Source organism: Acartia tonsa, chromosome 10 (assembly GCF_053477335.1).
Source record: "Acartia tonsa isolate MP-2025a chromosome 10, ASM5347733v1, whole genome shotgun sequence".
NCBI lineage: Eukaryota > Metazoa > Arthropoda > Copepoda > Calanoida > Acartiidae > Acartia > Acartia tonsa.
Window position 1 is genome coordinate 32462621 of NC_137269.1, and position 23551 is coordinate 32486171.

Sequence of the window (23551 nt, forward strand, 5' to 3'; positions counted from 1 at the left end):
ATGACGTTTTTACTGACAATTAGGTTGATTTTTACTCAAAGCATTTTTCTTGTAGACAATAAAATGATTATAACTTTCGTTCTATTTAAGATAAATTGATGAAATAAAAAGTATTTTCAATTTTATTATGCTGAGAAGTCACCTATTGGTTTTAAGAAATAATAAACCCCTTTGAGTTGGGGAGGGGGGGGGGGGCGTTGAGTATCGAAATAATGAAACTAATGTAAATTTCTTTTTATGGTGGGTTTTAATGATTCATATAGCAGCCAATTTGTTTTTAGGCAATACCCCTTTGTCTGTCTGTCCCTCTGTCTGTCTGTTTTTTGTCTGTCTGTCACTCCACTTGTCAGTCTATCTGTCTAACTGCCTCTTTTTCGGATTTCAATGAATCATCTAGCATAGCCTAATTCTAATTTGTTAATGCCTCAAAAACTGTCTGTCTGTCTATCCCTCCATCTGTCTGATCGTTCACAGGTTCTCTATTGGATTTTATTTAATGAATTGTCTATTATGGTCAAACTGTAATTTGATCATTCTTCTTGCCTGTCTGTCTGTCTCGTCTATCTGCTGAGTTTCTACCATTGGTCTAACAGACTGATTCACTTAATTAACCCCTTACGGTCGGGCCCCTTACCGCACCTTAATCAGTCGGGGGGGGGGGGGGGGGGTCACCCTATAAATGAACCTAACCTTATTTTTCTCAGACACCATTTGACCAATAGGGATGATTTCTTAAACTTAAGCTTTTATGATTATAAACTAACTCCTAGATTATAAGTCACCCCCTGCCGCCAACCCCTAGCCCTCCAGGGCTCCAAAAACCCTAAAAATGTACCTTTATTTTTCTCAGAAACCATTTGACCAATAGGGATGATTTCTTAAACTTAAGCTTTTATGGTTATAAACTAACTTTTAGATTTTAAGTCACCCCCTGCCGCCAACCCCTAGCCCTCCGGGGCTCCAAAAAATCCTAAAAATGAACCTAACCTTAATTTTCTCAGAAACCATTTGACTAATAGGGATGATTTCTTAAACTTAAGCTTTTATGATTATAAGCTAACTCCTAGATTATAAGTCACCCCCTTGAAAATAAAGGTTAGGTTCATTTTTATGGGTTTTTTTGATCCCCGGAGGACTAGGGGTTAGCAGCAGGGGGGTGACTTCTATACCAAAAGCTAGTTTATAACCATAAAGGCTTAAGTTTAAGAATTCATCTCTATTGGTCAAATGGTTTCTGAGAAAATTAAGGTTAGGTTCATTTTTAGGGTTTTTTTGAGCCCCGGAGGGCTAGGAGTAGTCGGCAGGGGGGTGACTTCTAAACTAGAAGTTAGTTTATAACCATAAAAGCTTAAGTTTAAGAAATCATCCCTATTGGTCAAATGGTTTCTGAGAAAATTAAGGTTATGTTCATTTTTAGGGGGGTTTTGAGCCCCAGGGGGCTAGGGGATGGGGGTAGGGGGTTGACTTTGAAACCATAAGATGTTCATACCCCTAAAAGCTTAAGTCCAAAAAATTTGCATGGTTCATCAAGTGGTTCCGGAGAACCCCCCCCCGGGCCCCCCCCCCCAGCATCAAAAAAGCTTCAGTTACGTCCCCCTTTTAAACGTAAGCTTTTCTTATATGTCAACATAACATATCTAAATTTCATAGAGATCCGCAGCCGTTTTCCCTGCTGACCGCCTGCTGCGGCCGCTGAAATTTATATTTGATATTTCTAATACAAAATTTACTTAAAGATAAACATTTTCTGTAAAAAAATTGTTCTTCTAGCTTCAAAAATAAGAAAATTACAGCCGTTTAAAATTTTTAAGTAAAAAAGGTTGTTAAATAAAAAGGTGAACTAAGCAAAAATTGACTTTGACTTATAAAAGGTCGGAAATTTATTATCAAACAGGGGACTTGCACAAAAAAGATTTAGCCCTCTAGGTCTAATAGGAACTGAGATAATAGGGGGGGAGCGTTGAACGCCCACCCCATCACCAACCGATTAAGGTGCGGCAAGGGGCCCGACTGTTAAGGGTTAATAATACATATTTAATAATTCATATTAAAATCGATAATACTGTAAAAATGGTTGAATGCTTGTTTCAATAGAAAATTAGATTTAACTAATAATAATGTTGAATCTTGTACCAGGAGATAAACAAATAACCTTGTGTTGCAATAAAAAATAAAAAAAATTATCCAATTTACTTATGAAAAAAAGTGTAATACTGTATCTATAATCTTTTTGTACATAAATGATAATAATATCAGGTTATATTCCATTAATTTATAACCACCTAAATTTTTTGACACTTACAACTTTTAACAGCTCCCTTTAACCAAAATCAAGGATAGTTTATTTAAGTATGTCACCAAAACTTCATTACATAAGTAATACATTTTTACAAACTTTAAAAAGAGGATTGGGAAATATCTCCCTCCCCAACATTAACTTTAATCACTATTGTAAACAATATTAAAAGTTATAAATATATATCAATCAAGATCTTTAGAGGTATTAACTGTGGTTTAATTACATATGTATGAGAGCTCCTTCTTGTGTCAATCACTTTTATTTACTGATTAAAATTTGTACAGTACAGTTGTACAGAATATTGCAAGATTTTTTTAGTTAAGTCTGGAAATTAATGATTAATTTATCTAAAAATAGATAGCATAGAATTATCTTAATCAGTGGCTTAATTTTATACACCCGCCTTAAACACCCCCCCCCCCTCACTCTTTATTTTAAGGGGTGTAAATTTATTTCCTTTACACCCCCTTGGAATTTATAGAGGGGTGTATCTGAGGGTGTAGGCTCTTGTCAAGAGGGTGGACATGGGTGGACACCTAGGGAGGTGTATCCATCCCCCTTAATTTTACAAGGGTGGTGTAAACAACCCCTACACCAACCTTTTGCACGCCTTTGATCTTAACTATACTTTTAGTGTACATAAAGTTGTAAATTCAGTAACTATTCTACAAAAATTACCTTCCTAAATTGATATATGATTTTCAGGGTAATCTCCGGTGGACTAAACATTAAAATTTTATGGAAAAAAAGATATCTTTGGAACATGCATGACTTGAAATTATCCCCCCTTTGTACTCAATACGCATTTTTTATTCTAAGTGCGTCAATTTTGCGTTTAAAGATACCCTTAGTTTAAGCATTAATTTCTCCAAAAAATGATGAAAAAAGATAAATTTTTTTTTGATAAAATGATAAAAGTATATGTAAAATGAAATAACCAGCAAAAAAAATTACAAAATTACGTTAAATAGAACGAAAATTAGAGCGTTTTGTAAGCCTTATAAAATGCGTATTTCTCATGAAAATTGTAACGATTTAGTGTCTTGAGTAAAATATTTACAAACTTCCCGCTTTTATAAGAAGCTAGAGTCTTTGTGCTGGCCGTATCCTTAGTAAGATTCTTCTTAATAGAATAAAGAAGAAGGTTAATGAAAAGCTAAGACCTAATCAGGCTGGATTTAGACCAAACCGTTCCACTATTGATCAGATAACCTCTCTAAGAATCATCATAGAGCAATCCAAGGAATGGAACTCTGAGCTTTTTGTAAACTTCATTGACTACAAAAAAGCATTTGATTCTTTAGACAGAAGATCTCTCTGGAAAATCTGCCGACACTATGGCATTCCAGAAAAGATAATCAATATCATTAAAGCTATCTATCATAAAGGAGGTGGAATTGTAATGTATAAAGGTAAACTATCAACCTTTTTTGAGATTGTAACAGGCGTCAGACAAGGATGCCTTCTTTCTCCCTTCCTTTTCCTCCTTGCCATTGACTGGATCATGAAGAACTGTGAAAGTAATGATGGCATTCGTTGGGAGCTATTTGGCAATCCCAAATATTTAGGAGATCTGGACTTTGCTGATGATATCGCTTTGTTAACAAGCAATAGAAGTCAAATGCAAAGAAGGACTAACAGGATAGCTGAAACTTCCAAGAAAGTTGGACTGGAAATAAATGTTCCTAAAACCAAAATACTCAGATTAAATGCAAATTCCCAAGAACCAATTACTATTGGAGACCAAATTCTTGAGGATGTAGATTGTTTTGAGTATCTTGGAAGTAAAATTGATGAAGCTGGAGGCACTTTAACAGATGTTAAAGCTAGAATTAACAAATCTAGGACAGCCTTTGCCAGCCTGAACAAAATTTGGAATTCCAACAACATCTCCATAAAGACCAAGTTAAGACTGTTCAAGTCAAATGTTCTCTCTGTTTTGCTGTATGGGGCTGAAACTTGGTTCCTAAACACAGCAGTGGTCTCCAAGCTACAGACATATGTCAATAAATGTCTAAGGAGAATCCACAAGATCTTTTGGCCAAATAAGATCACAAATGCTGAGCTTCTAGAGCGCAGTGATATGTCAGACATTAAACTGACAATAAAACAGAGAAAATGGAGATGGCTGGGGCACACTCTAAGGAAAGGGCATGATGATATAACCAATCAAGCCTTGACTTGGAACCCCCACGTAGGAAAGAGGAAACCAGGTAGACCAAAAACAACCTGGAGGAGGGAACTCTTAAGTGAACTGAAAGAAAAGAAAATTCCATCTTTCAGCAATGCCTCTAAACGTGCCCAAAAAAAGGAAGATTGGAGAACCATTGTGCATGGCCTACGTTCTGCCGAGAACTAAAAGGCAATGATGATGAATGGGGGTACTAAACCCTCTACCTCAAATACACCCCCTGAACAAATTTTAAGTAGAGGGGGTTAAATAGTAAATACACTGAAATACGGGGGTAAATTGTGGGACATGAAAGGTTATAAGACAAATTTCACCCCCCTCTGATTTTTTTAACCCTGAGGGGGGGGGGGGCGTTTCTAAAATTGTTGAATAGTAAGGAGCCACATTCGCCCAGTTGTTAGCGAGATCTTTTGGTACGAAACACATCCTGTTACTTTTATATAATGATTACCTTTTTCTTTGATTTTCTTGACCTCCTTCTTTTATCTAATTCCCTGTAGGCTGCAGCCGCGTGCTGTAGGCGGGCTATAAACTTCTCTATGTCATCAAAGCACCTACAATTACAATTTAAAGAAAGAAAAAACATCAATTTTATCATTTTCAGATTGGTAAATAAAAAACTGATCTATATCCCATTTCTAAGTGTCATGATTAAAGTAAAAGAATAGAGTGTGCACAAGCTATATGTAACTCTACCCACGGGGTTGGGACAATGCACTGTGACGACTTACAATTTAATCTTTGAATATCAGCTAATAGCGTCGAAAATATTAACATAGCCAAGTCGCTACAAAAGAACAGAAAGCAATTTGCTAGCAGACGAAAAAGGTTCTCATCTCTCTCTCTCTGCATTGTTATACCTGTTTAATACATTGACATCCTTTTCATATTTATCACTGGAGATGGAGCTGGTCTCCTCCTTGGCATCCAGCTGTGCCTGCATCCTGGACCCGGGCGAGTGCGCCCCGTCAAAACTCTGGTTCCGCCCGTTTCCGGTGCCCGGAGATACCTATAACATTGGATATATATAGGATATATGTGGATATATTAACATGGGAAAAATTGTCGTCAATTTAGCTTTATTGGTCAGTTCGTTAATATAGTAGTGGATGGTGGGTATATTATTTCAGCCAGCTGCGAGCATCTCTTTATCACAGTACATGAAAATCTGGTGCAAATCCATGTAATAATATATCAATTCCTACAACAAAAAAAGGTGAAAATTTCTTTTAATAAAAAAGATCTCACAGTTTTCATGAGGTGGGGGAGGGGGGTAGGCTAGATGTGGAGGGGATACCACAGAAAAAAAAACAATATGCTAATGTAATCAATATATTAGTACTAGGATGTTGCACCAGATTTTCATGACCTCTTATAAAATAATGTTCTCAGCTGGCTATCCCCTCCATCCAACCCATTTACTCCTATTTCTATATAGATTAAAAAATAGAAAATAGAAGGAGAAGTTTTGAATAAAAAGATATCTTTATAACTAACGACAATTGATTTTTTATGAATTACTTTAAAAATGATATAATGTCTCTATTTACAGTATTTAACACTAATTCTAATTAAATCCATGAAACCTATTCAGTATTGAAAAGTTATAACAATAAATTACTCAACTAAATTAAAAAAAATCTTGTAAAATTAAATAATCTTTTGAAAAAATGAAAATGGTTCATTAGATTTTTTAAAAATAAAAAAATAGGTTAGAATAATTAGATACCTACTAATTTATCATAGGAATCTTCACAATAAAATGGAATAAAATAATCAGCAGTCTATCTCCAAATAAATTCTGTTTTCCCTATAAAAGCCTAATATTTTCACTCTCATTACTGACGCACTGACAAATCATTTGTCAAAGGAATCAACTAGGACCAAACATTATGTTTAAAAAAAGTTTCTGACCGACAGTACATTCCTTTAATGGATATAGAGTTTATGGATATTGTATTGTGAGAGATTCTTACATATACTAAGAAGAATGTTTCTCTCAGCAATACCTCCTCCCTCCATCCCCTCTCCTTAACATGACCATATTAGCATCCTAAATTCTTCCATACTAACCTGTGATGATTTACTTCTAATTCTGCCTCCATTTTTCAATGATTTTAAATCTTCAACAACGTCTCTAGCACTTACATTTACACACTAAAAAAAAAAATATTTTAGATTATAGAAAATAAAAATGACAGTATTCACAAAAAAAGGCTTTGTTTAAACCAGTGTGCCTAATCGCCCAAAGAAACACCATTGAAATAACCAATAACCAGGATAATTATCAATATAGAAAAAAGTAACTAAAAAAAAATAAGGAGCTATCAGATAATGACTTAGAAAATACTAACTAATGAGGCTCTGTATTCAAAGGGAGTAGAAGAGGACCTAAAATAGCATTGAACCATCTAGTAAGTAATATTAAAAAAATATATAGCCCAAAACTATCCAGTAACCTATGTAAAGTCTCCCTGAAATATGGAACTTAGTTGTGAAACAAAAAGTAAGATGATATTTCTATAAATATAAGTTCAATAATTCAATAATACCTAATTTCCTATCTGCTGAAGTGTCCTTGTTTTAAAACACAAATTACGAATAATAATGTAATCCTATTATATAAAGTAGTAAGCGTTTTTTGTCTGTCCCGAAAGATCTCGCTAACTGCTAAACCGATTTTGAACTCCTTTACAGTGAAGCTTCTTTTAGGTCCTGTGAAGGCTTTAAACTATTTTTGGGGAGGGTGTCTTAACCCCCTTTCCCCAAAAAATATTTTTTTATCTTTTTAAAACTCAAATTTAAATTGGGATGAGGTCGACTTTTCCCCCTCCTACCTTAAGTGCCCCTAGAGGCTTCTAGGGGGCGTAGCCGCTAGTGTCCATTTAAATGCTTAGTTGTAAAAATTACGGAAATTAAAGCTTAGCCCATTAGATTTATTAATCTAGATGGAGAATCAGGTTTATAATTCGTCCAACTTAAAAAAGATATTTCCAAGGATATCTAACTAATAATGTAGATGGAATGAACCTACACTGCATTTCCATTGGTCTAATTACAGGATTGCTCATCTAGGTTTTCTATATTTATTCTCAGCTCTGTAATTTCAAGTAATTATGACTTTTGTGTTGCTAAACATTTTTATAATTATAATTTTCAGTATAAATTCAACTTTTTGCCATTATAGTAATACTTAAAATCCGTCGAAATAATATCATGAAACGTTATGTTTTATAAGTCTTATATTGCCTTACAAAAGAAGGTCACTTATAATGGAATTTAAAATAATACATGCGAATTTCCTTATATTCATTCCTTATATAAAAGAGGTAGAATGTATTTGTGCCGAAAGATCTCGTTAACTGCTAGACCCGAAAGGAAATTCTATCCAGTTCAGTAAAATGTACCTTAACTTTCCAAAGACAAATAACCTTTGTCACTTTTCTTTTTAAGAGACTATAGTCAAACTATTAGAAATCTAACAATGACATTAAATTTTCCATTCACTTTCTTTGCTTTGCTTTCAATATTTAAAATACTTATTTTGTTATTTTGAATTCTTAAATAATTAGATTATCATTTTCTTTAGAATTTTGTATCAATAACAAGAAAACATGTTCGGCCGTCTGTCCGACTAGAATAGTTCCGTGATACCTCTTAACCATTAAACGTCTTCATTTCCCAATTTCTTTTCCTTTCTACTTCTTTTGCTACTTTCAGGCGTAATCGTTCTTGTTTTCTTTGATAAAATTAACAGCCCAATCTGAGAAAAGTTATGAGCTCTACCACGAGATGATAATTGATATCTTGGCTGCAAAAAGTCTTCGCTTTTCAACGGAACACGAATAAATATTCAGCAAAGTTATCATACCGATATAAGCAACTCTAAAAAAGTTTTACAGAAACAAAATTGAACTAAAGAGAGGATTCTTAGGATGGAGCGCGAAGCGCCTATATATATTGATTTTTCATCATCACAACCCTCAAACGCGCCTAGTAAAATCTTCCTTTAACCTATCAATGTTTCTTTTCCGAATCAACATCTGTGTCCGAAAGTGTGCATGCATATAAAAAGTTTGGATATTAACTGAAGCCAAGATAAAACTTTTAATAGGGTATATCTAAGTTTCCCTTATTCGTAGGTTGAGCATATATACCACCCCTCACCGTTAATTTTTTTCGTGCCTGCGCATTTATAGGAAGTTACTTAAATTAATAAGAAATCAGAGATTTTTAGAGATAGGATAATGGAAGATGATTTGATAAATAACACCTATTATCATTAACAATATTACCCCTTCTTTAGATTAAAATTATTAGTTGAGAACTATGGAAAATACTGGTTTGAAACAAACCAATTAAAATTCAATAAAGTTAGCCAATCATTTGGGTACCAGTGTATTTTCCAGTCCATTGTCCCCTCCCTCCCTGAGATTCTGACATATATCCCGATACATGTTTAACATAGATGACAACAATATATATAAGTTTCAAAGCAAAAAAGATTGGCTAGACAAACAGACCGGTTGTAGTGCCGATGTTTAGGTGCCATAAAAAGAGAAAGATTAAATGAATAGTGAGAATCCGATGATAAAAAGAAAATCTCGAAACCTTTATTTATAAATATATGTCTTTTGAAGAATGAAAAACGGCCCTAGAAAGCCAATTTACAAAGAATTTTAACCAAAAATTATTGCTATACTATTTTATAAAGCTGTCAGCTTTTTTGTCTGAAGCAAAGGATCTTGCTAACCGCTGAACTAATATACAGGGTGTTTTTTTTTTAATGGAACAAATGTATTGCTTAATATAACCCACTTGCCATTGACAGAAATTAATAATCTATATTTTAATTTCTTCATTGGGTTGGGGAGTTTTGTATAAGAAAAAAATATTTAGTGATTTTCAACAAATTATGCCGTAAAACCCGGTTTTTCAAAAGTACCTATTTTTGGAAGATTTTTGGATCATGACTAATTTAAAGAGTATGCAAAAATGCGTAAATTTTTAAAAATCAATTTGTGCGGCTTGTGTTAATAGTAGAAAAATGTTACACATACCGTTAGAATTGTCATAAACTCTAGTTTTTGGGGATATATGTATCATATTCATGCTATTCGTAGTATAGAAGCTACGTTGGAAAATGTAAGAAAGGTTGAAAAGTTTTAAGTAAGTTGGGACATTTTACCACGTAGCTCCTAAACTATATGTAGCACAGAATTAGTTCTTAAACATCAAAAACTAGAGTTTATGAAGATTCCAATGATATGCATAACATTTTTCTACTATCAATACAAGCCGAGCAATTTTAATGTTAAAAATGTACTCCTTTTTGCACACTCTTTAAATTGGCCATGATCCAAAAATCTTCCAAAAATATGTACTTTGGAATTAAAAACCAGTTTTTAAGGCATAATTTGTTTAAAATCGACAAGTATTTTTTTCTTATACAAAACTCCCCAACCCAATGAAAAAATTAAGATATAGATTATTAATTTCTGTCAATGGCAAGTTGGTTATATTAAGCAATACTTTTGTTCCATTAAAAAAAACACCCTGTAGTTCTCCTTTAGAATGAAGCTTCTTATAGGTCCCAAGATAGTTTCAGACTGTTTTATAAAAAATGTTGTCGTATGGTTTTAAGATATTATCTGCATTTTCATATCCCTTAGAAAATCCCTAGATACTAGTGACGCATCCGCTTGTGTATCTTAAAAAACAACTGAGTTACAGGATTTCCCCCAAAGAGGTACAGCCGTACAGTAAATTATAGTGTAGCATCGCTGCTAGTAGAATGTAATCATACCTGGAAGATGTGCATCTCACTGATTCTGTCCGCCTCCTGTTCTACTAGTATAATGTAATCATACCTGCAAGATGTGCATCTCACTGTTTCTGTCCGCCTCCTGTTCTACTAGTAGAATGTAATCATACCTGGAAGATGTGCATCTCACTGTTTCTGTCAGCCTCCTGTTCTACTAGTAGAATGTAATCATACCTGGAAGATGTGCATCTCACTGTTTCTGTCAGCCTCCTGTTCTACTAGTAGAATGTAATCATACCTGGAAGATGTGCATCTCACTGTTTCTCTCCGCCTCCTGTTCTACTAGTAGAATGTAATCATACCTGGAAGATGGGCATCTCACTGTTTCTGTCCGCCTCCCATTCTACTAGTAGAATGTAATCATACCTGGAAGATGTGCATCTCACTGTTTCTGTCAGCCTCCTGTTCTACTAGTAGAATGGAATCAAACCTGGAAGATGTGCATCTCACTGTTTCTGTCCGCCTCCTGTTCTACTAGTAGAATATAATCATACCTGGAAGATGTGCATCTCACTGTTTCTGTCCGCCTCCTGTTCTGGTCGTCCAACAATATAAATCACTATGTTATTGTACATCTCCTGAAAAATAAAGATTCAAAATTAATATTTTTTTGTAGCGTTTTGGGCTATTCTATAATTTGGGTAGGCCTGTTTGCATGTTTATGAATTATATTAAAGTAAATATACCCCAAAAGACAGACAACCTGATACTTTTTTATAAAGATAATTGATTCGTTTAACCAAACCTATGATAAAATATTACTGCTTAGAATCCGTCACCTCCCTAACTAACAAAAGTCACGGGTTAAAATAAAAATTTTACATAATATTTAAAAAAAATACACCAAAAAATTTAAATTTACATGAAATGAAACCATTAAATTATGATAGGATAAAAAGCATTGGTGCGCTTTTTATTTTATCCGTTGAAATTATATAATTTTGACCAAGGATAAAAACACTTTTTGTTTTATTTCTTTTGTGATATGTGGAAAATAAAGTTAAAAGAATAGAGGGTTGGTTATGGAGCATTAATACATATTTCTTATGGATAGTTTTTATAGAGTTTCCCTCATTTAATTTGATTTCAAAATTTAAAAAATATTTTCACTAATTGTATGCCGTCTTATTCTATGAGATAAGATTATTTATTATTGACATTCACAACTTCAACTTCTGTTTATAGGATTTAAGCGATTTTAATCATCTTTAAAATAGTTGAATATTTAATTTATAATTTCTCTATTATTAACATATCTTTTTCATCATCTTTTTAACTTTTAAAATATTTAAACAAAAAATGTAATTATAGAGTCTAAGCAGAAAAAGAAATACATGTATTATATTCTTTATTTTATATGTATGAAAAATATGTGTTATATCAAAAGCTTTTTAAAAAGTAATGAGGGGTTAATCATTCTTTCAAGACACTCTTTTCCAGCTGGCTTTGAATCCGAATAATATCCACTGGATTGGAACCTGTTCTCAGCCATACCAAAAAGTCATGCATTGTATCGTATCACAGAAAATTTTCCAGCTATATAAAAAATACCATTTTTATTAGACCGGGGCTTCAGCCTTCAGGAAATAAAACTGGTTTTAGCTTTTTAACTTTTCTTTTTAATAACCGCGGAAAGCTGTATGTAATACGATGCGAACTATTAAAGATATAAAAACCTATACATCATATTTCTCCAAAAAAATCTGTCAAAACGTGTAAAAATCCGTGTTTTTTTCTTTTTTATGTTAAGATGCCAATTTTTCTCTTTTACAATAAATTATTCATATTTTAAAATAACAAATTTGTTTTTTTTCGTTTTTGTTTTAAAATTTGACATTAAAAAAAGACTTTGATAGAGTTTAAAATTTATAAAGTTAAATAAAACTACACAACCTTTAATTAACAACCAACAAACTGTTAAGATCTTAATTTTAATACGAGAAGCTTCATTCAAACCCTGAGGAGATAAAGCCTAACAAACAAAACATAAACTAACTTTAAAGTAATTTCTTTTTGTCTACAGCGAAAGATCTTGCGAACTGCTCAATCGATATGATTCTCCAGGTTTAGAAAAGGTTTATGACTTTTTTAATAGACCCTTTTAATAGAAATCGCCACTAGTATAATAAAATAGTTATTGTACGTGAAGAGATGTGTATGTTTAGTAACATCTCATAAATGGCAAGACCTATTTTTATTTTATAAATCAAATGTCAAAAACTACTTTGTACACTTCAAATTGCTCAAAACTTCTGAAAATGGTAAATCTGGAACGTCTAGAGCGTTATTATTCGCCAAGGAATGTTGACTGTTTACTTTTGAAACAGACAGGGATTTAGCGCCAGTTAAAAGATATTTTCCCTCTAAATTACATAAAAAAATAACCATCCTTTTTTTAACTGGCCAAAAAACTGGATGTGAACCATTTTTATCTCTTTATGTTATTCCTGTTGTTAGGCTTATTACCGACAAGCAGACAATTAGCTAGGCAAGAATACAAATAGACATACAGACAGACAGATAGACAAACAGGCATTGTATTCAGAGTGTTCATATAAAAAGTGAAACAAACATAAGTTTGAAATTTTTTCTTTGAAGATATATTACAGTAAAACAATAGAGGGGGAAGGGGTTACATAGCTGTATGTCTTCACCCTGTAGACTCAGAGCCGTCTTTCAATTGGGTCTTTATATTGCAGCCAATAGTATCGTAAATATTAACATAGCAGAAAGCAGTTTGCTAGCAGACGAAAAAGGTCCCCAAGACAGGGGCTAGGTAGTTCTCTAGTAGGTAGTTATACATCTATACTTAGTACATTTATTGATTTTACTTTATATTTACTTTATGCAACATTATTAACTATGCGAGAATTTGTAATTTGCTATTTCAAACAAAATATGCCCTAGTTGTTTTGTGGGAGCGAAGGTAATATACAATGTTAATGAGCTGAGCTGATTGTCTAAAATGTTATGCTAATTTGATTCTTTTCATACTAGGCAGGCTTTAAGGTGTTCTGTAAAAATCTATAAATAATATGTGTATTAAAAGGCTTTCAATTTTAAATTAAAATTCTTGATCATGGAAAGAAAACGAAGTAGCGGGTTTCGTCATATTTTCACAGTAACTTTTGATAGGTTATTTTAGTTTAGGTAAATGTTAATGGTTGCCACGCTGGGTTAAGAAACAGGCCCCGCAGCGTTAGAGCCCTCCGAAGTGGCAAGAAATAGAAGAAAAGTTACTGTGAAAATGCCCAATACTTTGTTTTCTTTCAATGATTCAAAATTCTTAATGGAATTTTTCCCTCTAAATGTGTTTATAACTATAAAGAAATAACATTTAAGTAGATAACTTTTACTTAAATAAGCTCTATAATTGGAATATTGACAAGAAATTTATTGTAGCTTTGCTAATAAAAATAAGCAATTAGAGAGATATTCTAAATCAAACAGAAATCCATTTAAAAACATATATCCAATTCTAATTTATATTTTTTTTATATATCCCCAAATGTTTTTTTGTATTGTTTTGACACCAGATTTGCAAATAGTTATACATACATACAACAAGAGCTAATATGCCCATAAGTAGCATAACAAAGCAAGCTTACAATATACAAATTTAAACAAGGATGACAACATCCATAAAAGCAAAGCTGTAAAACAGAATGAAGGACAAACGATAAGCAAAACATAAATTTGTTGAAAAATTGCGTAAATACAGAATGCAGTAAAAGGGCATACTTTTATTTTTTAGGATTTGATTATAAAGATGCTTTACTTATACTGTTGTACTTTGTTGTTTAGGAATCATTATTCAAAAATAAGATAATTATATCATTTTAGGGTCCAGGGACGGGAGTAGGAGGAGGGTATATTTATCGACCATTGCCTTATAAACAAATAAATCCATTACTACACTACACCTAACTTAACCTAAAATAAAGATAAAGTTAGGGGGTTATTGTTATCAATGAAAAATAAGAGATTTTGATTCTTACTTTTTGCATAAATTCATATTTTGCTTGGATATGGTCATATGATTTTCTTCAAATATTTGCAGAGTCCAAAGCAGGAACTTTTAAAACCAGGGATCAAAAGGGATATTGTATCTTCTATAAAAGAGCATCTTATAGTGTTTGTCCTCTCACCCCTACCACAACGGTGTTTTTGTTTGTTTTCTACTTGGGGGGGGGGGGGGAGGTGTAGGTTTAAAATAGTCTTTATTAAGAAAGTTTATCAATTTTAGAATTTTATTAAGAACTTCCGGAAATATTAGCGGCAAGTATAATTTTATTTATATGCAATATCTCCTATCCTGACTTTAAAAGTCGTGAGCTTTAACAATTATTTCGCCAAATTTTTACTTTGGCTTTGTGCTTAGTTTCAGTGGTTGGGGGGCAATCAAAGGAAATCCATTAAGATCTTGAATTTCCCTATATAAAGAGTAGCAGGCTGTTTGTGTGTCTGATCTTGCTATATCCTTAACCGATATGGTTCTCCTTCAAATTGAAGCTTCTTTTAGATCCGAAGAAGCTTTGTCACTTTTCAATGGGGACTAGGCCATGGGGTACCTCAAATCTCAAATAGAAATTTTTTTTGGAAAGTGGAGGGTCGAAATCTCAACCCCCCCCCCCCCTCTAGAGGTTAGTATTTATTATAAATGTTACTTATGGCGACTTAAACGGCTATATAGGGTCTTTGCTTTTCATGAAATTTATAAGAGGATGCTATAGACTTAATTAGACAAAAAAAATAAAAGTTTTCAAGTTTATTATGATATACAATAAAAGCTTGGATTGTCCTTTTGAGGCATTCATTGATTCGTTAAATACTAAGGTCAATAGTGTAGTTGTCATTGCCATAGATATGTCTTTAGATTAATGTTACGTGCCAGTTAGTTATAGAAGAGGTAATAGTTTTAAACCAAAGCTGGCATTCGCGTGTAAGCCGTTAATTTTTGGGTGCTTAAATATTTTATTTTAACCAAAAACTTTATCAATCCTATTATAAAAAAGAAGAAGAAATTGTTTGGCTTGCCCGTTAAAAACACGTTAACCACTAAAAGTTCTATATTTTAGAAAAGCTTTATGCATGTTTTGGGATAGTTTAATGCTATTCTATTTTCTTTAAGTCTTTATATACTGCCCTTCCTACCCAATTTCAGGGGTAATAGCCGCTATTAATCTTAAAAGTTATGAAACTTCGATTTACAACCAGCATCAAATTAACATTTTTTTATTTAAAACATCATAAAGCCTTAGGATATTTGAAGCCTTAATAATATTTTTCAGCAAAGAAGAATAAAAAAACTGCTTGTTATTCCCATCACCAACCCTAACTAATAAATAAGCCTAATCTATCTATAAAATAATTCTCCAAAATCCCTATTTTCAAAAAATAGTGCCAGGAACCCCCAACCCCCCGAAATCTTACTTTTTATTGATAATGTCTGTAAGGTAAAACGCAAAAGGCCTAAAAACCCCATGTCCGCAGGGTTTTTCTTACATAACCTAAAAAAATTAAATTTTGTTGCCATTCAGATTTCAACAATCTAGCTCAAAATTTAGACAACTTTGCTCACTGTTTAATTTCAAACCCCCCGTTTTAAAATTCTAAAAAAGCCTATTAAGACCCTGCTAGGTTAGGGCAATTTACATGGCCTAAAGTATCTTTTTGTAGGTAGGAGGGATAAATGCTCCAATGAGAAATAATGAATTTTGCCAAATAATCCTTTCTGAATTTTAAAGGGTAAGGTTAGGGAATTTTAAAGCTCAGCCACTCCCTAAAAGTACTTCAAAGGAAAAAGGGTGTAAACACAGGGAGGATAATAACAAGGATAGACAATTGAAAGGCAAAATGGAAATTTTTGTCTTTGATCAAATATCCTCTTATATAAAAAGGCAGGATGTTTGTCAGTCTGTATGTTTGTACCACAAGATCTAGCTAACTACTTGATCATATGCTCAACCTTTAAAGTGAAGCCTCTTATGGGTTTACATATATGCCATGTCACAATCCCTGAGTAATAAGGCATATCCTGAATATTTCTGAGGAGTTTCTTCATTTTGTTAAATGATATCAAATAGCAATCTAATATTTCATAAAACATTTTTCGGTAAATATAAAAATAAATAGGTATAACTTTAGGTTCGCACCCAAATATTATTCACTTAAATCTTTAGGTTAGAGCTTATAACTCAAGTTTAGTTCAAATGCCAGTATGTTTTATATGTAACCTAAGGTTCTTTCTTAGAAGTTTAGTTTAAAGTAGTTTGAAATATCTTGAAGCTTTCATGAATTTTAGTTGTTTTACATTCACATAATAGCAAAAATCTTCCCATAGTGGTGGAATGTTTTGAGCATAAAAATATTTTGATTTAGATGCGCAAAAAAACATAATTTTCCCATTCTTTAATACAAAAGAAAAGTAAGTGTTGTTTCTTGTATAAATTGCTTTTTGAGCTTGGTGTCATCTATGTTTTGCACTTCTTAAAGAGACTTATTTTTGGCCTATGTTAACTAACAAAGCCCAAACTATAACAATAAATATAAACTTTAACAAGGATGATAACATCATGTAATAGGTAGCGAGTTAGGACATTTAAAACGGGTGAAGTAAATTATAGAGTGGATGTTCTGAAGGAATTTGAGAAATTAATTTCAAGCAAAAGCATAAATAAAAAACTTTGTAGACTTTAGAAAAAGTAAGTAATACTTTAATGTCAAAGGTATCCTCAAAAAAATTCAATAGTTTATCTTTAAAAAGTAGCCGAGTTAAAATTGCAATATTGACAAATAGACACGCGGCGACAGACTTAAAAAATAATCATTAAAAAGCTCAGGAAAAAAATCTGCTGGCATACGGACAGAACAGTATACAGTGTAAAGACAGAAATTTGAAAACAAATATTGAGTAGCTACGCTACTACAAAAGAATAATAATTTTTATGGCCAATTTTGCTAACACGAAAATTTACTCCAATTTTGTAACAAGAATAATTTTGCTACAATTGTAAGAGGTGCGTCATAAGACACTATTTTATAAGCAAACATATACAATTAACGACTGTTTTGTTAGCCCCGTCCTTTTTTCCTATCTGCTGAAAAATGTCTTTCGTACTAGTTGATAAACATATAATGTAATACTTTAAAATCTTATGAATGACAAACAAAATTTCAATAAGTGTAACAGACAGAAAAACAAACCTTTTTGGAGGTCCATGGGTGACATTTCTATGATTGGGAAAAAGTCTTTAAAAATTCGAAATTGCGGGAACATATAAAGCCTTCAAGTAAAATCTTTGGGCCTTTTTCTTAAACAGGCATTACAAAAATAAACATCAATATTGATCTAGAGTGAGGTAGCAATTTTTATAAATTAGCTCAACAATACAAATCAAAGATAGAGACATTACATCTGAGAAAAATCTATTTGGCCTAGGTAGCGCACATTGGGATTTTGATTATACTTGTCACCCCCTCCCCCCTCCCCAAAAAAGTTCTCTTATTTCTTAACCTTAAAACTTTTGGCACTTCTATATTGGATTTACAAACTAGCAAAATCCAATCTTTGACACCAATATTTTCTGCAGAATGGGTAATCATGTTTATCATAATTGGGGCCGGAGTTAGCATAATTTTATCTAGATCTAGGAATTCTAGTTATTCCGTAGAAGCCATATCCTATCCATGCAAAAATTGGCTAATCTCAGATTACATTTTTAAAGTCATAACCTCCTTCAAAGGCTGTTTGAAAATAAAAATTTGCATTACATATTCATATTTTTCATACTTTTATTGGTAAGTAGAAATATCTGTATTAATTGTATTTTTAAAAACAGTGCATTTTTTATCGATTGTAATAGATTTTCATTTGAATTTCTTCACATTTAAATAGCGGCCTCTTGTAGAAATTGTTGGAGGTACCCTTCCCCAAAATAGTTGTAACTTGTCATAAAAATTTCTTTACTTTAACTAATAATTGTCACCTATCTGATATACAAAAGTATGCAGAATTTTGTAACGTTTTTAGTTATTAACTCAATTATGGCTGAGCTTAAAAAGTCTCACCTCTTATTAGATATTTGTCTATAAATAATTTAACGATATAGTCTCGATTATAAGAGTTTTGGTAGTATAAAATAACTATGTTGTATTTCATGAACTGCTTTATTTTCCAATGTCTAACTGATAAAAAGTGTGTATCTTAATCCCCACATCTTGAAAACGGATGAAGGTTATTAGTTGCAATAATAAATATATCAAGGATTTTAGGATGAGGCAGTAGCGAAGCTATTTTATACTTGGAAATGCCCATCCGTCATATTGTAAATTTACTAATATTTATATTTGCATAACATTTTATGCAATAAAACCGGAGTCTAATGCAAAACTTTCTAAAATTTCTAATTTGCTTTTTAGGAAGACTTTATGACTGGTTATTTTATGCAAAGGTATTTTATCATTATTTTTCAACCGTAATCAAACACGTGATAAAACATTTTTTTAAAATTCCTAAATTAAGTTGAAGCATATCTAGACTGTATTAAACCAGCAATAAATCCATTCTGTAAGAAATTAACCTTTGTTTTCTGAGATTGCAATATTTTGGTAACAATTCCAGGGGGTAAATAGACCAATAATGTACGCAAATTTACAAGGTACAAAAGCAAATATCCACTAAAAATACGGCTTCGAAAGTGGAATTAACATTTTGTAAAAAAAAATCTAAAGGTTTTGTGTATTGTATTAATTAAAACTCGAGATAGACCCCTATTATATTTCAAATTATATTGAATGTGGTGTACAAATTTGGATGCACTGGTGGACTATGATCTTCATAACAATGGGTGATTATTAGGATGCACTAGGTTGCGCGTACTGGTGCGCATTCACATCCGCATACTATTTCAAATTTATCAGGGATCTACAGGGATAAGACAATGGCCGATAAATTGATGTACATCCCCAATGAAGATACACAAAATTATTATGTAGATTACAATTATTAGTTGAAACGATTGGACACTCATCTTAATGAATCAATGAATCAAAGTTCATTAAAAGTCCCCAAAGTTGTTAAGTCAACGAATAAGAAAACCTTATTAAAACTTTGGGGTTCAGTGTAATAAACAGCCCATTGTCCCCTTGCTTCCTGCAATTTCATACTGTAAAAGTAACAGAATATGTGTCTGTAGCTAAAGATCTCGCTGACTGCTGCAAATGTATGATTATCCTTTAAAGTGAAACACATTGGAGGTACACTCCTTGTACTTTTTATTGTTTACCGTACAAAGTTGCAAAAAATTGCAAATTTGAGAAATTTGCCCCTGCTGCTGTCAAGAGCCTGGCGTTTGCAATGAGAAATTATTAAACAAGTAAAATACAGTTAAAGCCTTAATAGAGACCATAAGCTAAATTATTTATTATTCGTAACAGGTAAAGCAGATTTAGGCATTGGGACACATTTCTCAATTCCTCATAGTCTCGTAAGGTGGAAAAAAAACACCAGGCATCTTAAGTAAGCCTATGGACTATAAATTGATACTCACAGAAAGTATAAAAAAATAAACCCTACCCTTTGTGCAGATAAACATTATTGGTTAAAAAAATATAAACACTGTCATGTTGTACCAATTAGTCAAGATTTGCTTAAGAGTACCTAAAGTTTATGGGCAGAAATTTTTAATACAATATTGGGTATTAGCATTGTTTACAGTCCAATGTCCTCTACCTCCCAGCAAAACACAATTTCTAACGAGTTCACCGGGCATGAAAAATAATAAAAAATGCAGCGGGTTTTATTAGTTTTTTAGCCACTTAAGCTTACAATTTCATAGCCCTTTGTATTTCTGCCTTTATTAATTGGCGCAATTTTCAATAAAAATTAAAGAAAAATTACAAAATATATGTAGTCATAAAAAATGGAATAAAAATAACTTGTTGTAAATGATTATGGAGTATGGAAACCTCTGTTTAGAAGGTCCTTAGGACAATACAAATGACAAGAAAGCATAACAAAAACTAATATGCGTTAATGTTTTTTTTTTTTAAGGAATAAAGAAAACCTTAGGATCATTTGAAGTAAAAGCAGTTGGATCTCTGATCAGATGCAAAGGAAACCTCTCCACAACTTCACGATTCTCTTGGTCCAGAATGTTCACCATCCGTTTCTCCAGTTTCATTAACATCTAAAATAGAATCATCATGTGTGTATACAGTTGTTTTTTCCAGGGAGGGAGGGGGCGGGGGACATTGGGCTGTTTATTACACTAGTCCTCAAAGTTTTATAATAACATTTCTTACTCGTTTGTTTAATAACTTTTGGGACTTATATAGAATCATGATATGTTGGTTCATTAAGCTGAGTGTCCAAAGGTTTCAACCACTTATTTTAACCTACAATTTTGTGCATCATTGTGTCGGCCATTGTTTTATCCCTTTAGGTCCCTGGTTTTCCTGATTGGATTTGACGTACGGACGAAAAGAGGTACACATCATGTTTAAAATGTTCTTAAAAAATCAGAACTTTTCTTTGACAGACCCTTATAATAAGTTCGAAAACTATAAAATATCCAAACAAATGTCCTTGACTAGTAATATATTGTCTTTAAAAAATGTCCAAATATCTTGAGACATAAATCCAATGAAGAAAATAAATGTCGTCTAATTAAATCTACGTGCAAATATTTTAACCCTTTTTCATGAGGGATGTAGATATATGTCAATGATAAATTAATCTTTCTTTAGTGACGTTGGTGTACTATTATTTTGTAGCTGAATCTAATCGTTAAAGCTTAAAAAGGAGCAATCTACATGGATCTAAATGGATAAGACAATGGCCGATAAAATTATGTACATCCCCAATGTTGATACACAAAATTTCCTCTTCTGAGATTCCAATTAGTAGTTTGACTAACCAATCAAAGTTCAATAAAGCCCTTAAAGTTGGTAAGCCAACGAATAAGAAAGCGTTATTATAAAACTTTGGGGACTTGTGTAATAAACAGCCCAATGATCCCTCCCTTCCTGAGTTATCTAACATTCATTACATACTACTACTGTATCAAAGTTTTTTTAAAGCGAAGCTTTTCTATAATTAGGGTCGGCTCCGTCCATCCGTCCGTAACGGATAGCTTTTTTCGTTAATTTAGGCATGTTAGAATTGTCCTATCGATTTCAAATTTTGCATGGTGATTCCTTTAGTAGTTAGGTACGATTTAGAAAGCGTAGCAACTCTATAATCATTACCAAAATGTCCGTGCGTCCATTTTAAACATGTTGATTTTTTTACTTTTTTAACAACAAATATTTATGTGATCTAATCATCCGATTGATCTGATTTTTGGTATATTGATTCCTGGGACAACAAAGTATAATGTTATAAGCAAAGCAACTCTATAATCAAGTCCTAAATATGTAAGTATGTCCATAAGCATTATCCTGTATAAAGCAATTTTTCAACAAATTTACTTACAATTTTGCTTCAACTCTTATACATTTATATTCTGATTATTCAGTTCTGTCACTATATAAGTGTTCATGTCCGTTTGTCCTACCGTTTCAGTGCTTTGCTTTTATGGATGTTGTCATCCTTGTTTTTAATGTACATATATACAAAATAAAAGAGATCTATCTATAAACTATTGTTTGTTACAAAAGTAACATATTTCATATTATTCAATGAGTTCTGCAAATTTGACATAACGACAGAAGATAGAACTTAAGTTATGAGGCCGAAATGCGAACCAATCAATGCCGAGCTGATGCGCTACGTACTACGCTTAACGTAAATGATCAATTATTTAAATTCAAATAAGTTATTTATCGCATCGTATTTCCGCGGATATAAAAATATACAATTATAAGAATTAAACTGTTTTTAATTTTATGATTGTACATTTTATATTCGTAGAAAACTGGATATAATACGATGCGATACGGATTTTTCAGTATGGCTTAGAACCGGTTCTAATCCAGCGAATATTAATCAGTTTCAAAGCCTTACTGGAAACTCGTTACCTTTTGTGTCCAGATCCCGGAGGTCTTCTCCATGGCGAGGAGCCTGCGCATGCCGTCAGCAGGATACATGAGGTCTGTCTCCGGGGATACTGTGAAGGTTGCCAGATGTTCCAGAAGATAGGTAGGCGAGCCACCTAAAACATTATATAGTTGCTGCGCTTGTAATTTATTTTTGTATTAGAGTTGGATGTCTCTGTGTGTGACTGTTTGTTCCAAAATTCTAAAGGGGGCGAATCTTTAAAAAGGTTTCCCCCCAATTTAAAAAAAACCCTAAAATGCATTTTGAAGTAACAGGATGTCTCTTTTTTAGTCTGTGTGCCTGTACCATAAATATCTCGCTAGTTATTGTAATGTTGCACCGATATAGCTCTTCTTTTCAGTAAAGGAGTACCTTCAACCCCCCTTGCCCATAGAAAAATATCTTCCTAAAAACTTCCCAGAGACCTCTAGGGGCGCAGCAACTGTTATAGTAATGAAATAATAAAAAACTTACCATCATTAGAGGCAATGCTATTCCTATCCTCACTACTACCAGAGTGACTATTTCTTGAATGGTGGACACTCATTTTTACAGATTTTTAATCACTAATTTTCAAAAATCACTTGTTTTTTTCTTTCTATTTGTAGCACTTTTTTTCACTTGATCTTTATTATGATTTTATCCATGTTGGTTTAGTTTGGTTTGCTACTTCATTTTTGGTAGATTTTCTTCACAAATATCTTTAAAACACACCTGAAATTAAGAATATAAATAGAATATGAAATGGTATAATAGAAACTAGTTTTGTAAGACCCGAGGAGCCGAAGGCCCGGGGTAGCAAAATTTTTTTATTTTTATATTAGGTATCATTTGTGAAAAATTGTCTGTAATACGATGCTATACATAATTTTTCAATATATCTAAAAACTGGTTCTAATCCAGCGGATAACAAACGGATTCGGAGCCATACTGGAAAATGCGTTACCTAAAACGATACCTGTCTATCCGCAAGTCGGAAGCATAATATCTCGCTATCATTTAGGTTTTAGTTATTAAGAATTTCTGGCCATTCTATACTAATATCTACTATCAGATTTGTACTTAGCCTCTAGATCTTGAGGGAGGGGATAATTATAAATTCTCACTCGTTAGCCTAATACATTTATGTTTGATTCAAACTTGCATTGTCCAAACTTCTCAACCAAAAATATTATTTTACAGGTGTACTTCAATGTG

At 32.6% G+C, this 23551-nt stretch overlaps 1 protein-coding gene across 1 annotated transcript in view; it reads right to left on the minus strand.

Moving 5' to 3' along the window:
* Positions 1 to 23551, minus strand: part of aru (arouser) — a 93426-nt gene that overhangs the window by 15931 nt on the left and 53944 nt on the right. The window contains exons 2-8 of the mRNA XM_080174391.1: positions 22829 to 23068; positions 22336 to 22469; positions 20382 to 20504; positions 10809 to 10892; positions 6564 to 6647; positions 5351 to 5499; positions 4942 to 5044 (exon numbers count right to left, since the gene is read on the minus strand). Of these exons, the coding sequence (XP_080030517.1) occupies positions 4942 to 5044; positions 5351 to 5499; positions 6564 to 6647; positions 10809 to 10892; positions 20382 to 20504; positions 22336 to 22469; positions 22829 to 22901 (750 nt within the window). The 5' untranslated portion in view covers positions 22902 to 23068. The remainder of the gene's footprint in view (positions 1 to 4941; positions 5045 to 5350; positions 5500 to 6563; positions 6648 to 10808; positions 10893 to 20381; positions 20505 to 22335; positions 22470 to 22828; positions 23069 to 23551) is intronic.